Source organism: Rattus norvegicus, chromosome 8 (assembly GCF_021556685.1).
Source record: "Rattus norvegicus strain SHRSP/BbbUtx chromosome 8, alternate assembly SHRSP_T2T, whole genome shotgun sequence".
Classification (NCBI taxonomy): Eukaryota; Metazoa; Chordata; class Mammalia; order Rodentia; family Muridae; genus Rattus; species Rattus norvegicus.
Window position 1 is genome coordinate 62,149,120 of NC_141541.1, and position 15,172 is coordinate 62,164,291.

The 15,172-nt window shown below is 41.8% G+C and overlaps 1 protein-coding gene across 1 annotated transcript in view; it reads right to left on the minus strand.

Annotated features, from left to right (window-relative positions):
* Positions 1-4,785: 4,785 nt before the first annotated feature.
* The window catches only part of Tnfaip8l3 (TNF alpha induced protein 8 like 3), a 41,851-nt gene continuing 31,464 nt past the window's right edge, over positions 4,786-15,172 (minus strand). Inside the window, 1 exon segment of the mRNA NM_001399312.1 lies at positions 4,786-6,771. Coding sequence (NP_001386241.1) covers positions 6,209-6,771 — 563 coding nt within the window. The 3' untranslated portion in view covers positions 4,786-6,208.

The window sequence follows — 15,172 nt, forward strand, 5'->3', positions numbered from 1 at the left end:
CCTACTGTGCCAGTAGGGATGACTTGGAGTCCCATGTAGAGGTTAGTGTAAGACATGTGGTAGAAATGAGGTCCAATCCTCCACCGCCTGAGGTTACCTGACAGCTGATTGGTGCTGTACTTGGGTGGCTGAGGGTCATTTGTCAGCCCTCTTGGCTTAGGGGACTCACAAGGTGATAGATAGCCCTTGTAGTTTGATGGGGCAGACTCCGTTTTCCATTTCCCAGCCCTGCCAGAGATTGTCCTGTATATCTGTATGCCAGTAGGAATCACTGACCTAGTAGATTCTTCTCTGACATTGTGGGCACAAACAGGGGTCATGATGATTGTCCAGATGGCACTGGGGCCTGCTTGTTTTTAAATTGTAAATCCTGTGGTAATAGTCACAAGCAAAATAAGGTTTTCTGCATGTATAACAGGTGCCCCATCCCCCACAAAGCATATAACTTCCTTAAGGGCTGCTTCGAGAGCAACACCTTGACGGTGTCTAGGACCTATGTGTGTACATTATCTCATCGTCTCTTATAAATGTAAGAGCTCATATAAACCCCCAAGTGACTCCTTACCTGTCTTGTGAGCATTTTTAAAAATCATCTGTTTTATGAGCACCTTTTCTGTCTCAGGACCATGTGTAAGGTGCCCTCGTAAGAGTTGGGTCACAAGGTCTGGGTACAATTCTTCTGGACCCTGGTGAACCTCAATTATTGACAAAGATTTTTGCCTCTTGCTGGGCAATTCTTTCCATGGTCTCAGGCTTGCAAAGTATAATGTAATTCATGGATGGACCCTTTGTAAGGTCCTTTCCTCAGAAGCATGCCTTTGGTTATAACAACTCCATAGGCTAGATTATGTTGATCCTGGTCCTGACATAATTCTGTAACTCACTCTAACTTCTTACTGTTACTCATTACTAAGTGAAAGTAATGCCTTAGGTTTTACCCCCTTCAATCCGACATAGGCCAGGTCTTGAACTTTTAATATTTCTGAAGCAGTGTACTTTGTAAGCATGAGTAAGTCATAACAGCTTTTTTATTTTTTGACAGCCTTTTTATTTCTTAATGGTAAATGCACTAATGAAATTACCACAAAGGACATCTAAGTTAGATACAAACAGTTATCTTCTCTCTACAAAGTATTTGTTCGTTCAAGTGTGGGTGTGTCTCTGTGTATACGTGTCTGTGTGTTTCTATGTGCATATATTTGTGTGTGTACGTATTAAATGTATGTGTATTTGTGCATCTGTGTTATGTATCTCTGTGTGTGTGGACCTCTTTGTATATGTTATGTAGGTATATGTGTGTGTTAGTGGATATCTGTGTTTTATATGTGTGTGTCTGTGTTATGTGTTTCTCTCTCTTTCTCTGTGTGTGTGTGTGTGTCAGTGGATTGCTGTATTATATGTATATGCACCTGTGCTACATGTGTATGCATGTGTGTTAGTGGATGTCTGTGTTATATGTGTGTATGTGTGTCTGTGATGCTTATGTGTGCGTGTGCATGCATACACATACATGTGTGTCATTTGATGTCTGTAGTGTGAATTTAATGCTTCATTTATTGTTCTTTTCCATCTGATCAGTGATACGTGGGAAATATACCTGGATTCCTCCCTTCCTTCAGTTCTGTTTTTCTGCCTTCCTGTAGTACTTTTTTCCTAGATATTTTAAAGGGAAAAACTAAATCATGTTCATAAATTTGAAAAATTTGATTCTCATGAGCCTTTTCCCCCTACTGAGTCTTGATGTAATTTTGTGACTATATTGGAGACTTACAACATGGCAGCTCTTTTAACATTGATAATCTATCTACTTTCATTCAACAAAATTCTTATTTATTTTCATTCTTATTTATTTGCTTCTAAGAAGCAAAATTATGTTGATGATTTTTGCAAAAGTGTTATCATAAATAAAAATGTGCAAACTAATCTATTAATATATAAGCTAAAAATATAAGATCAAAAGGGGGAAATTTCTTGATCCTGTGGAATCATAAATAATACACAGAGAAACTCAGAACACAATACATGGGACTCAGCTTTTAACTTCATTTATATTAGTTAGCGATCCACAGTTGTCTTCCGTTTATTAATTACTCAAAGTGACTTTATATACCTAGGTATCTATGTCATTCCGTTCCTTAGTTTTGAGTTCAAAGGCCACTGTTCAATATTTGTTGTGTGATACTGGAACTAGACCTCCAGACCACATTTCTGCGTTGTCAGGATTCCTGCTGGGCTCTGCAGTTCTGGAGTTTGCTGGGCTGAAGTGGGGGAGGAGACGTTCTGCTTGTGTTGTTTGCTCCAGTATCACCATAGCAACACCTCTCTACTTCAGCAGCAACAGCTGAATCTAGTTTATACTTGTTCTAATATTTATGGACCAGCTTTATCATAGCCTCTAAGTGTCTCCGGCACCAGGCAGTTGGCATTGATCCCTCTGCTAACAGATCTACCCTTGGTCCCACAGAGTCTCTTCTGGGAAACTCAGACCTCAGCAGTAGATAAAAGAGAAGTCTCTTTCTAAGTGGTCAGCACTCATGTCCTTGGGACCTCTTCTTGTGTAATTTTTTTGGAAAATAGTTCTAACCTTGGATCTCTGGTTTTGCGGTTGCTACCTGGTGATACTTGAAAGTTTGTGGTGTTTTGAGGTTTATTTAAATTAACTTGCGATAGGTGAACTTGCTGTTCCCAACTTTCTACAGAAGTTATGGCTAAGCTGAAAAACTAATTCAATCAAAGTTAATTAGTTCTTAAAAAAAAGGGTGGGGGGCAAAGAGAAACTGAAGGCATTTTCTTTAAAATTAGGGACAAATCAGGTGCGCCCACCTTCTCACCATGTTTACTACAGTGCCGGAAGTCTTAGCTAGCTCAATCGGACAAGTGAAGGCGATAGAGAAGATGCAAAGGAGTCAAATCTCCTTGTCTGTAGATGATATTCTTCTATACAGAGAAGACCCTGAAGAGTTCACACCTGATTAACACATTCAGAAAAGCAGCAGGATTCAAATTTAACACTGAAAAACTCCATAGTCTTTCTGAATACAAATGACAAGCTTGCCAAGAAAAAAAAAAATCAGGGAAACAATCGAGTTTACAACAGCCTTTAAAAATCATGGGATAAATCCATAATAAAAACTTTAAGACACTGAAAAAAAGACATGGAAGATTCTACCAAGAGATGAGCTCTCGAGCTCAAGGGTTGGCAGGATTAACACTGTAAAAACAGCCATTTTACAAAAAAACAATTTACAGATTTAATGCCGTTCCTATTGACTCAAAATTCAAATGCAATTCTTTACAGAAAAAAACCCTTGAATGTTACAAGAAAGCACAAAAGACAACAATCAAACCCCTAAGCAGTGAAAAGAGGGCTGGAAGGACCACCATCCCAGACTTCAAGTTGTACTCAGGATATATACTTAAAGGACTATCGTATTCCTTGGTTTGCTTTCTACTGGCGTGATAAAACATCTTGACCAAAAGCAACTTGAGAAGGAAAGAATTTACGTCTTCTCACAGACTAACATCTTTATGAAAGGAATTAAGTGCACAAATTCATAGTAGGAGCCTGAAGGCAGGAAGTAAAGTAGAGGCCATGGATGCATGCTACTTCCTGGCTTGGTTCCCCTGGTTTGCTCAGCCCTGATTCCTTACATAGTCTTGGATCACCCACCCAGGGGTGGTATCATTTCCATCAAGCTAGGTCCTTTCACATCAGTCATTGATCAAGAAAATACTCTAGACTTTTGCCTACAATCAGATGTATGTGTTTTCTCAATAGATATCCTTCTTCCCAGAAAACTCTAGCTTATGTCAAGCTGACAAACATTCAACCAAGTCAGTGGACCCCTTGTCATGCTCGACACTGATAGAACATTATTATTAGTGCATAACCTTTCCTTTTTTGTTTATCCTAAGATCAATGTCACGATATAAGACACACTATAGCTTTTGAAGTCACACAGTGTTTAAAGGCTCAGCCTCTCTAAAGTACCCAAAGTCTCTCTAAAATTCCAAAGATTGGGCTCCTTTAAAATCACAGACAAGTTACATATTTCTTATTCTAAGAGGGAAGAACCAGGGACAGTCGCAATAAATCAAAGCAGAACCAATGTTTAACAGTGGAAATTAAATCCTGTAGCTCAAGGTCCCACATCTGGAATTGACTCAGATCTTGGCCTGGGCAGCTCTACTTCTCGGGCTCAGCCATGTACAGGATACATAGCCACATAGCCCTAGTCACTAACTCTGATAATACATTACTATTATATAACCAAAGATCTCAACAGCTTATTAAAACACAACCCGAATTTTAAATGGGAAAAGGCAAGAGGAGAAATTTCTCAAAAAGAGGCATACTGATAGCCAAAATATTTGTAAAGATTATTAAATTAATCAATTATTAGGAAAACACACATTGAAATCACAGTGAGATTTCACTTCTCTGAGGATACAAGGATAATATAAAAGAGACAAAGGCTGACACGTATTAATAGGAATGTGGAAGAAACGGGAGCTTTATATGATGTTGCTTAGATACACAGCAGAACAGCCATTGCAGAAAACAGAACGGACGCTTCCTATGAAATAAAGAGTAAAACTACCCCCTGACCCAGAAACGGCATTACGGGCTCCATATGCCAAGTAAATGAAGTCACCGTGTTGAAGACAGGTACAGGGACTCCCATGTTTACTGTAGCAATATTTGAATAGCTAATACACGGGCTCGACACACCCATCAACAGATGAGCATCCGAAGAGAAAGTGACATTTGAACAGAATGGAATGGGTTTTTTTTTTTTTATTGTAAAAAAAAATTCTGACATTTGCAGCCATGTGGATAAAATTACAAAACTTTATGTTAAGTGAAATGAGACAGACATTGAACAAACACCGGGCAATTCACAGACAGGAAATAATTCAAAAGTTGCTATCTAAGAAATGAAGAGCCGAACATCAGTTATTTGAGAAGTGGAGAGGGAAAGAGACCGGGAGGGGTGGACAGTCACATTAACATAGGAGAATTATGCTATTCTGTTTCATAGTAGGGCAGTCATAGCTAACAATAATGTGCTATGTAGTACTAAATAGCTAGAGGGAGGGATTCTGAATATTCCTGCCGGAAAAAATAAATATTTGTGATAGATCTGCTAATTACACTGATTTGATAATGCAATATATACATCTACTGAAGCTTTATACTGCGACGAATACTTAAAATGATTACAGATCAGTTATAAATAAGATTTAAGGGCAGCAACCCCACCCCCTACAAGACGGAATTTACCATCTCATTAAGGAAATTAAAACCTATTCATCCAAACAGAACACGTCTGTGGAAGAAGAAAGGAATGGAGGAGACAAAGAGAGCGAGTCAACGCAGGCCGTGACATAGGGTGGCTGATGAGTAGATGACACTGGAGAGTCCGAGAAGCCAGAGAGAACCAGACGACGACAAGAGCATTGCTCTACCTAAACTGAGAGTCATTGCTGCAGCCTTGAATGGGTGTCTTCAAGTCACATGCGGAGTAAAGGGAGCAGCGTCACCTTGACTCTTGTTTCTCTTAAAGGAGGCGAGGAACTCTTTCTTCCTTTTCTTCTATTTCTTTCCTGAGAGTTTTCTGTCTGAGCCTCAGTCTGCAGTCCACACTATCCCCGCCCCTGGTCATAATTCTTTTAGCTCAGCCTCTCTGGTACTGTGATCACTAAATATGCTCTGACAACTGGCCACGAACAAACCCACTAATTACGAAATATTATGCTGCATCCGTTTATTATATATAGTCACTGGTCTCTGTTTCACAAAACTGAGTGCGAGGTTTCCTGTTCAGTCCTTGCCACAGCCCTGTGAGGTAGTCAGGAGGCATGGAGCTCCAGAACACAGATTTCCCTAACAGCGGCAGGGCTGCTCTCCACACCCATGTCTTCTGTATCCTAACGCAGGGCGCCTTCCACTACGAGATGAATGGAGCAAAGCAGCCTTCGTGCTCAGACCAGTCGTCTGTTCTTTGCAAACACAGTTCATTTAGACTTGGGAGCTCATGCCTGTGCTCAGGGGGTAAACGCACCCAAGCCTGGGTTAGAATCAGCATCAGAGTGATAAAGGAGACACAAGAACATCTTGAGCAAGGGTTGCTGCTTGATTCTCACTGGGCGAGGAGGTTGAATATTCTGACTTCGAAGCAGCAAAGTCCACGAGAGGAGAAGCTATTCAGAGGATTTTGTCATCTAACAATTTATTGATTCCTTCGCAAATCCTCTTGAGATTGGGCCTGCAGTTTCCGTGCGGACTGTAGAGAGTGGAAAGGAATTCCACATCAGCGAAGTGGTTGAAGACATGGTTTATGCGTCCGTGGGTTCTGGGCGTCAAGTGTCGCTGTACCAGTTCATGGACCAGGTCCTTGCACTCATGCAGAAGTTTAGAGAGCACATTCGTATCAAAGGTATACTCCACTTCGTAGAAGCTGACCATGGTCATGGCGGTCTGGTTCAGTTTCTTCCGGAGTTTCTCCACAATCACAACCTCCTCTTGACTGAACTGTTTGTTCCGGTAGAGAATACCAATTTTGATCGCCACCTTTATTACATCCTTCATGATCTTGTGGGCCTCCTTCTTGTTGTGGGTGTGTTCTTCGGTGACTTTGTACAGCTCATCAAAGATCTCGCTGCTGGTGTCATCGATCAGCATGTTGGCCACAGTTTTGCTGGCTATCTTGCTCAGGATCTTCTTCTGGGCTTGAAGGGCGAGACTCTTGGAGCTAAACACATGAGGACCTACGGGTAAAGAGATACATGCAGGAACGTGAGAACTGTTACTTTGGTGTTTGTTTGTTTGTTTGTTTGTTTGTTTGCAAATAACACACATTAAGTTGAACTTCTATCCTTAGAGCAAAACCTCATGCCTACATCCACAACTACACTAACTAAACTGTACCCCAGATCTTCCCAAGTGTCACCATACCCTAGTCACCAATGTTTTTGTTAACTTTAGATTACACTCTCTCTCTCTCTCTCTCTCTCTCTCTCTCTCTCTCTCTCTCTCTCTCTCTCTCTCTCCCTCTCTCTCTCTTTCTTTCTTTCTTTATTCATTTATTCATTCTGTGCAATGGTGTGGGCATGGGTGTTACGGTCATGTGTGTGTTTGTGGGATTCGGCTCTCTCCTTCCACCATGTGGGTCCCAAGGATTAAACTCAGTTCGTCATAATAACTGAATCACTCTCGATAGCCCTCACCACTGTTCTTGACAGCATAAGGAAAAACTGGGGACACAGACACCAACAACGCCAAACCACCGTCTGCTTTGGCCTCTTCACATATGCCTTCCATCCTGAGAACTTTAAATGGCACCCATGCTCACCCCTCAGTGGCAGTGTCTTCCTCTCATCCAGACCAAATCGTGCCATCTTAGACCTCCTCCATGCATACGGCCTCTCCGACTTGACTACTTACCAAAGATTTCCCCGTAGCTTCTGGTACCATGGGAACTATTCAGTTTTGCAACTTACACCAGAGAATTATTACGTAGTGGCCAGAATGTAATTAATCTCCTTTCCAGAGACATAGGGACAGTTGGTCATGAAACTACTTTCTTAAACCGAGTCTCAGGATCCACTTTATTGAGTCTAAGATATATTATTTTCACTTTCAAGATATTGGAAATTGTGGTATGTTAAAGATGCCAGGCAGTGTTGTGTTGTGGTTATCATTACCCGTATGTACAACTTTCACCATAGATATCAGAAATTGGAGAGAAAGTCAAAAGAACTCTGCTAAGAAATGTTACTAACAGGGGTTGGGGATTTAGCTCAGTGGTAGAGAGCTTGCCTAGAAAGTGCAAGGCCCTGGGTTTGGTCCCCAGTTCCGAAAAAAAGAAAAAAAAAGAAATGTTACTAACAAATGCTTACTTGTTTATTATTTATTTACTTATTTGTCTATTTTTATTTTTGAAATGGGAGTCTCACAGGGGGTGGAGACTTAGCTTATTGGGAGAGCACTTCCTTAGAAAGCACAAGGCTCTGGGCATGGTCCATCTTGAAACACACACACACACACACACACACACACACACACACACACAATCACAAAGACACAGGGTCTTGCTATGTAGCACAGGCTGGTCTGGAACATCTTACGTGGTATAAGCTAGACTTGAACTTAAGATCCTCCTGCCTCTGCCTCTCAAGAGTTGGGTTACAGGTATGTATCACTATGCCCAGGTCACCACAGTTCTTGAGGGCATAAACTGTGTGGAACGTAGGAAGGTCAACAAACGACAGATTGAACATGCCTTGTATGACTAGCACACTGATGAAACTTAGAAAAACCACAGCCAACTTGTTTTGTTCCTATCCACCTTGTGACTAAAGGAGAGCACGTGTGGTTTTTGTTTTTTAAATGTCTATATAAGCCTATCCTGAATTTGTTGAAATATTCTACAAAGTCTACGAATGGTCTATGTAGCCCAGGTTGGCTTTGATCTTTCAATACTCATATGCCTACCTCTTTGGTATTGGAATTATAGGAATGGGCCATAATACTTGGCTCACCTGCAGAATTTTAATTTCATGTAGGTTCTTATTGCTTTAAGATACTTGATTAACACACATTAATTATCTACAACTAAAGTGTGCAGGTTAATTGAGACTTAAGGACAATTCTTGTGGCACTAAACCCCTAAGGATTGATAATTTTCTTTTTAGCAGACATAATGCTCATACCAAGACTAGCCTGGGTTGGATATTTATTAATCTTTAAAAAGATAAAAGTTTTATTAGAAACACATTTCTAAATGGCATGTGGAATAGTGGGTTAAAGTACTTTGATTAAAAGACATGTCATCAATGTGAATTTAGACAGGCATTTTGTCTGGAAAGGTTCTCCATCCCAGAGCTACAGAGCCCTGTAAAGTTCTCCCTGGGAGGAAACACTGTGATTGGACAGAGGAAAGAAGAAAGATCACCGTGCTTTGGCTCCACATATCTCACTAGGTAAAAGAATTTGTATAAAGTCTGCAGAGAGAGGATGAGTAGAAATCAGAAAGAGCATTTGTATCTGGAAGACGGTTCCTTCAAAACTCTCTGGAGCTGGGTAGGTGGTGCATGTTTGTGCTGAGAAGAAGCTGAGTTTGAGATCAGCGTTGAGAAGCTTCAAACCAAGACAGGAAGTCGGGCTTGGACATGGCTCAGCAGTTACCAGCACGGAATGACTGCTCCTGCAGAGGGCCTGAGTTCAGTTCCCAGGACCCATTCCAGGCAGCTCACAGCTACCTGGCACTCTGTCTCCAGAGGATGGTCTCCTCTGGCCCTTGTGGGCACCTGCACTCATGTGCATATATACACATGCAGATAGACGGATGGACAGACAGACAGATAATCTAAAATAAAATAAACCTGCTTTTTGTTTTAGACAAAATGTGTGCCCTGTGAAGAAAAAAAAAGAGTCCCTTAATTAAATAAATATGAAGAACACTGGCTGTTATACAAAATGAAATAGATTATTTTCTGTGAGGCTTCCTAAATACATTAAGGTGCTCTATCAATTCCAAGAGAAGGAGGAGATGATTGGTAGAAAAAACCCACCTGATCCCACCCTGATGTCCTTGCACCAGTGCTTGGAACCAATGCCATCTCACATGACAAAGCAGATGTGGTTAGGGGTCTTGAAGGAGAAGGATTATATTGTTCTATGCTCAGGCCCATGGAATGACATGTTGTAAGGGAAAAGTGGGGGTAGAAGGGAGCAAGAGAAAAGGAGTGTGAGAACGGAAGGCAGGGGGTGACATGTCTGCTAGCTTTGCAGATGAAGGGTGAGGACACGAGCCGAGGACTCTGAGTGGCCTGTGGAGGCTAAGAATACCAGGTGAAGCATTCTTCCCTACACCACCCAAACCCCCGGGAACCTACTTCAGATTTCTGAGTTCCAGAAACACAAAGACAGACTAACAGCAGTTTAAGCCTCTACATTGCACTGTTGTGGTGACCGTAAGTTAACTGAGGTGGGTAGGATGAGATCTTGCATCTTTTACTATAATACCAAGCTCCTAGGTGGTTTCCCTAATGCTTCTGACCATCTCTCTGGAATAAAAATTACTTATCTGCAAATAAGCAGGATTTACAAACTTCTATTCTCAGAACTCAGAATATGAACAGCTACAAAGACTTAAATGCTGAGTCTTGAGCAGAAGAAGCTGACCCTATAGACCACTAAAACTACCAGGCAGTCTTTAAGGAAAAAACAAAACAAAACAAACCCTCTCCCCCACATCGCCAAGTAGATTCCCACATGACCACAGATCTTAGCATTCTAAATGATTATGAGTTTATCCCAACACAGATGCCACATACAACCCATCCTATTGGATGCCCTGGGAAAGAAGGCTCTTGATGGTCTCCCACATCAGGTATTGTCAAGGCTTTAAGAAGTCCTGCAGTGCACATGACCCCGTGGTTTTGTTTAGTCACCCAGCCACAAACTTACTAGGTACACACACACACACACACACACACACACACACACACACACACACACACAATGCATATACATATAAATTTGTAAAACACATCCTGTGGTATGCATTATTAGAAACAGTGGAAAGGATTAATAGAAGTAAAATCAAGACAACCTGATTGACAGCACAGTTTTACAGAGATCTACAGAGGAGGGAATACACACTATTAGGAATGATTTAAGAGAGTGTGCACCCTGAGAGTATGGTCCTATTCAGAGATAATTTTGCACATGAAAATTCTGGGATTTTTCTATTCATACTTTTCTGTATTAGCAGAAGAACCATGTTGATAACATACCAGGAAAAAACTGTAGGCTTGAAGGAAGAATGTGACTTAAGTCTGGGAACTGTCTTAGTTAAGGCTTTACTGCTGTGAACTATGACCAAGGCAATGCTTATAAAGAACAGCATTTAATTGGGGCTGGCTTACAGGTTCAGAGGTTTAGTCCATTATCATCAAGGTGGGACCATGGCATTGTCTGGACAGGCATGGAGCAGGAGGAGCTGAGAGTTCTATATCTTCATCTGAAGGCAAATAGAATACTGACTTCCAGGCAGCTATGACAAGGATATTAAAGCCCATACCCATAGTGACACACCTATTCCAACAAGTCCACACCTCCAAATAGTGTCACTCCCTGGGCCAAGCACATACAAACCATCACAGGAACCAAGGACAAGGGTAAGGTGATTTGAAAAATAACCTTCACTGTGACTAGTGGGAAACACCAAAATATCCAGACTAGATGTTGAAACTTTAGTTTTTATTCCTATATACAAGCCTCAGAAAGTGATTTTTGTTGGGGATATTTCTTTATTTCTGAACAAAAGTTCTCACTATCTAGGCATGAAGGGTAAGGAGTAATTTATGACACCTCAGGATTTCTGACTGTAGTCTGACAGTGGGAATCAAGTAGTCTTGAGAGGAAGGGAGAGAGAGAGAGAGAGAGAGAGAGAGAGAGAGAGAGAGAGAGAGAGAGAGAGAGAGAGAGAGAGAACCAGAATTGCTCTAAGTGCATACCTCAGTGCATGGAAAAGGCCTGGGACCGCACTGAGTGGCTGCTTTAAAAATGAGTGTTCAGCCAGCACACAAGTTATGCTTCCTTATTTCCAGAAAACACAAAGCTCTGCCAGATGGCGAAATGTCATGCTTACAGTGACGAGCAGCAGGGACGTCTTACCAGGCTTGGTGAGTGGGCAGGGAAGAGGCAGGGGAGCCCAGTGGGAATAAGGTAATAACCTTCGGTAGAGACAAGTAACCGATGGCCATAAAAGGCATCAGACACGAGCTGTCACCGAGCCTGGGAGAGTGCACCCAAGCATTGCCAGGATGTGGAGGTGCAAAGGCCAGAGCACAACTCTTCCGCCTTCCTCCTCACAGGACTCTGCCTCTCTACCTTTGTCACCTCCCCAAAAGGAGCATGGAAACCTTGCATCATTAAGGACAGAGAGACACATTCCAACTTTGCAGCAGAGAATGGTTCACAACAGCAAGCAAACAGCACCGCTTCGTTTCTATCGGCAGTTCAAAATGGCAGCAGGAAAGAGGATTATCTGCAACATGTTACGTAGACGTTACAAGTGGGCTGGTGCCCAGACGGAAGCAATGGATGTTGTTTATGAGGCCATCTGTCCAGGCCAGGAATCACGTGTACAAGGAAAGTGGCAACGTCAAGGCCACAGAGAAAGAAAAGCTCAGGCCAAGGAGCTGAGACCTCGTGGTTGTGGCTCCCAGTCGCTTATGACTCAGTCCAAGGAACAGAGAGAACTTCAAGGCATTCTGAGCAGGACAGGCTCACAAACAATTCTAACTTCCTTCCACCGTGACTTCAAAGAGCGCCGGTTGGCGAGACACAAAACCAAAGACTGGAGACTACGTTCTCTGCGTCAAGCACATATGAACAGAGAGGAGATGGCAGAGTCAGTGACTGTCCTCCTCTTGGCAAGATCTCTTCCACAGACATATTTTTAAGGTAAAAGCAACGATCTAGCGCGATCTGATGAGATTAGCCGTAAAGCCAGGCGTGACGGCACACACCAGTAACTTTAGCGCTGGGAGGCTGAGACAGTAGGATCGATGTGAGCTTGAGGTAAGACTGAACTACATAGATACTAAGATACTAGCATATCTTCACAATGAAAATTGCCCATAAAAGTTTCAAAACTTAATAAAATTATATACAAAATACGGATCGTATTTCAGCATTGTCACTTGCTTTGAGGTATTTCCAAAAGGCAGTGGCAAACCGTGGTAACTGGGTAGAGTCGCATAGATTTTGGTTTTGGTCTTGTCCTTTGTGGGGGGGGGGGGAGAGAGAGAGAGAGAGAGAGAGAGAGAGAGAGAGAGAGAGAGAGAAGCAGCCACATCAGTTGCTTTGGAGGGAGAGAGAAGTTAAAAGTGACGCTGTGTCTTGTATTCTCCCTACACTGGCTTTTCTGGTCTCAGCTGGTGATGCTTTCATGTCCTCCTACCCCACCCCCTTTCTCAGCCCTTAGTCCCGGGTGCTTGTGGGTATTGGCATGAAGGTGGAGATAAAGTTAAGTAACAGAGCACCCCACATCTCACGTATCTGACCCTGAACTCCCTATATTTCCCAAACGTTCCTGTTGTTCTCTAACAAGAATGAGAACATGGACTGCCTGAAACAGTCAACCATCCTGAAAGATAAGCTGACTCCTTCTTCGAAATGCAGATGTTTGTCCTGCTAAACAAGATTGTCTTATTTCCTCTGGAGCCGTGCTGGATCCATCTTGGATTAACACCTAACCCCCCTAATCACCCACCAAGGGAATGGGTGTTTTTTTTGACTATGCAAGGGAGGAAAGGCAGATCTGAGTGACTCAGGGTGGCGTGAAGGGCAACGTAAGAAAAGACTAAATTATGAGGCTACGTTCACAGAGCAAGGAGTGCTGTATCAGCATGTTACCTGTCACAGACTCACCTCTGAAACTGTAAGCAAGTCTCCAGTTAAAAGGCTTTTGTAGGTTGCTTCTGTCATAGTGTCTCTTCACAGAAATAGAACAATAACTTAAAACGCTCCTTAATGATTCGTACTTTTTACTTAAGTGAAACATAAAAGGGACTTCAATTTAAATCCCCATCAAGCTAGGAAAGTTAATACTTGTCATTTAACACCAAAAAAAAATAATAATAAGGACAGCATTATGATTGAATAATGCCACACTTACCAGAAGCTGAGAATAGATAATGGGTACAGTTTTTGTTTTGAAGCAGAATTATGTCCATTTTAAAGTTATGTAGATTTTTTCCTTATTAATTTTATAGCTAACAGTGAAAAGTAAATCAGTATTTGATCACTTTTCTTTACCAGAACTATCTGAAGCAGAAATTTGTGAAATTACTAGAGAGTGAGTCACCTCCAACTTGACAGGTTAATTCTGATGATCTGAGAGAGACTTTCATACCACAGAAGAGCAGCCATCAGGAAAGTCGACATCTATTTAAATACTTTAAACAAAGCCTAGTCAATCCCCATCCTTGCCTCTAGTAACTGGTATCCCTTTAAATGTAGGTTCTCATCAGGTAAAAATAACAAAAGTTTCCTTAAGGGGTAGTCTTGATCATTGAAGTACTTGATACATATAACTGCTCATACTGCTGCAGAGAGAGAGAGAGAGACAGGGAGAGAGAGAGAGACAGGGAGAGAGAGAGAGAGAGAGAGAGGGGGGGGGGGGGGAGAGATTACTTCTCTAAATCCACCATGCAGGAAGTAACAGCATTAGATTCTGCAGTCCACCCCATCATCCTGTGCTTTGCCCCAAACTAAGTATACACTATTTCAATACATACTAAACTTGAATGACAAACCGATTAGTTTAAATGTTTTCTTTAATTACTGCCAATTTTAAAATGAAGATTGTTTTCCTCTCCCTCAGAAGAATTTCCTTTTTACAAAAGTGCTGGAGAGATGGTTCCCTGGCTAAGAGCACTTACTGCTCTATCATGTGGGCCAGAGTTCAGATCCCCACTCGGGTGCTCAGAAATGCCTGTAACTCCAGTTCCAATGGGCTAGACAGACACCCTTTCCTGGCCTCCATGGGCACATGTATACTCTCCTACAGGCATGCAGATATGTACACACTCACACTCACATGCGTGCACACACACTCACACTCACAAGCGCACACACACTACAAAAAAACCAATAAAGCATTTCAAGCATTAGATAAAGTAGAAGAAAATATCACACCTATATGGCCAATACCCAGAAAAAAATTTTTTAAATTTTTTTTAAATGTATTGTTATTGTGCATATGATGTGTAGGTGTGGGTATGTACATGTGCCAAAGCCTACATATGGAAGTCAGAGGACAACTCTGTGTAGTTTGTCCTCTGTCACTCTGTTTCATGAGTTCTGGGGACTGTACTCCGGTCATCAGGTTGTAAGGCAAGCGTAACCAGCTCGGGAGCAGTTCTTAATTTTTTGCCCTCCAAGACAGAGGGAGGTGACATTCTTGTTGTTCAACTTCCCTCCTGCTTCTCTCTTCTCTAATCTAATTGACTTCAGATGCTGATGTGTTTATCTGATCTCTGGTTTTTATAGATGAGTGATTTTAAACTTTTCACAAAAGGTGTCACATAAACCTGTCAGAAGCATTTCATTCAACACCATGCTTTCAAGATTTGCCTAGTATGAACATATCTA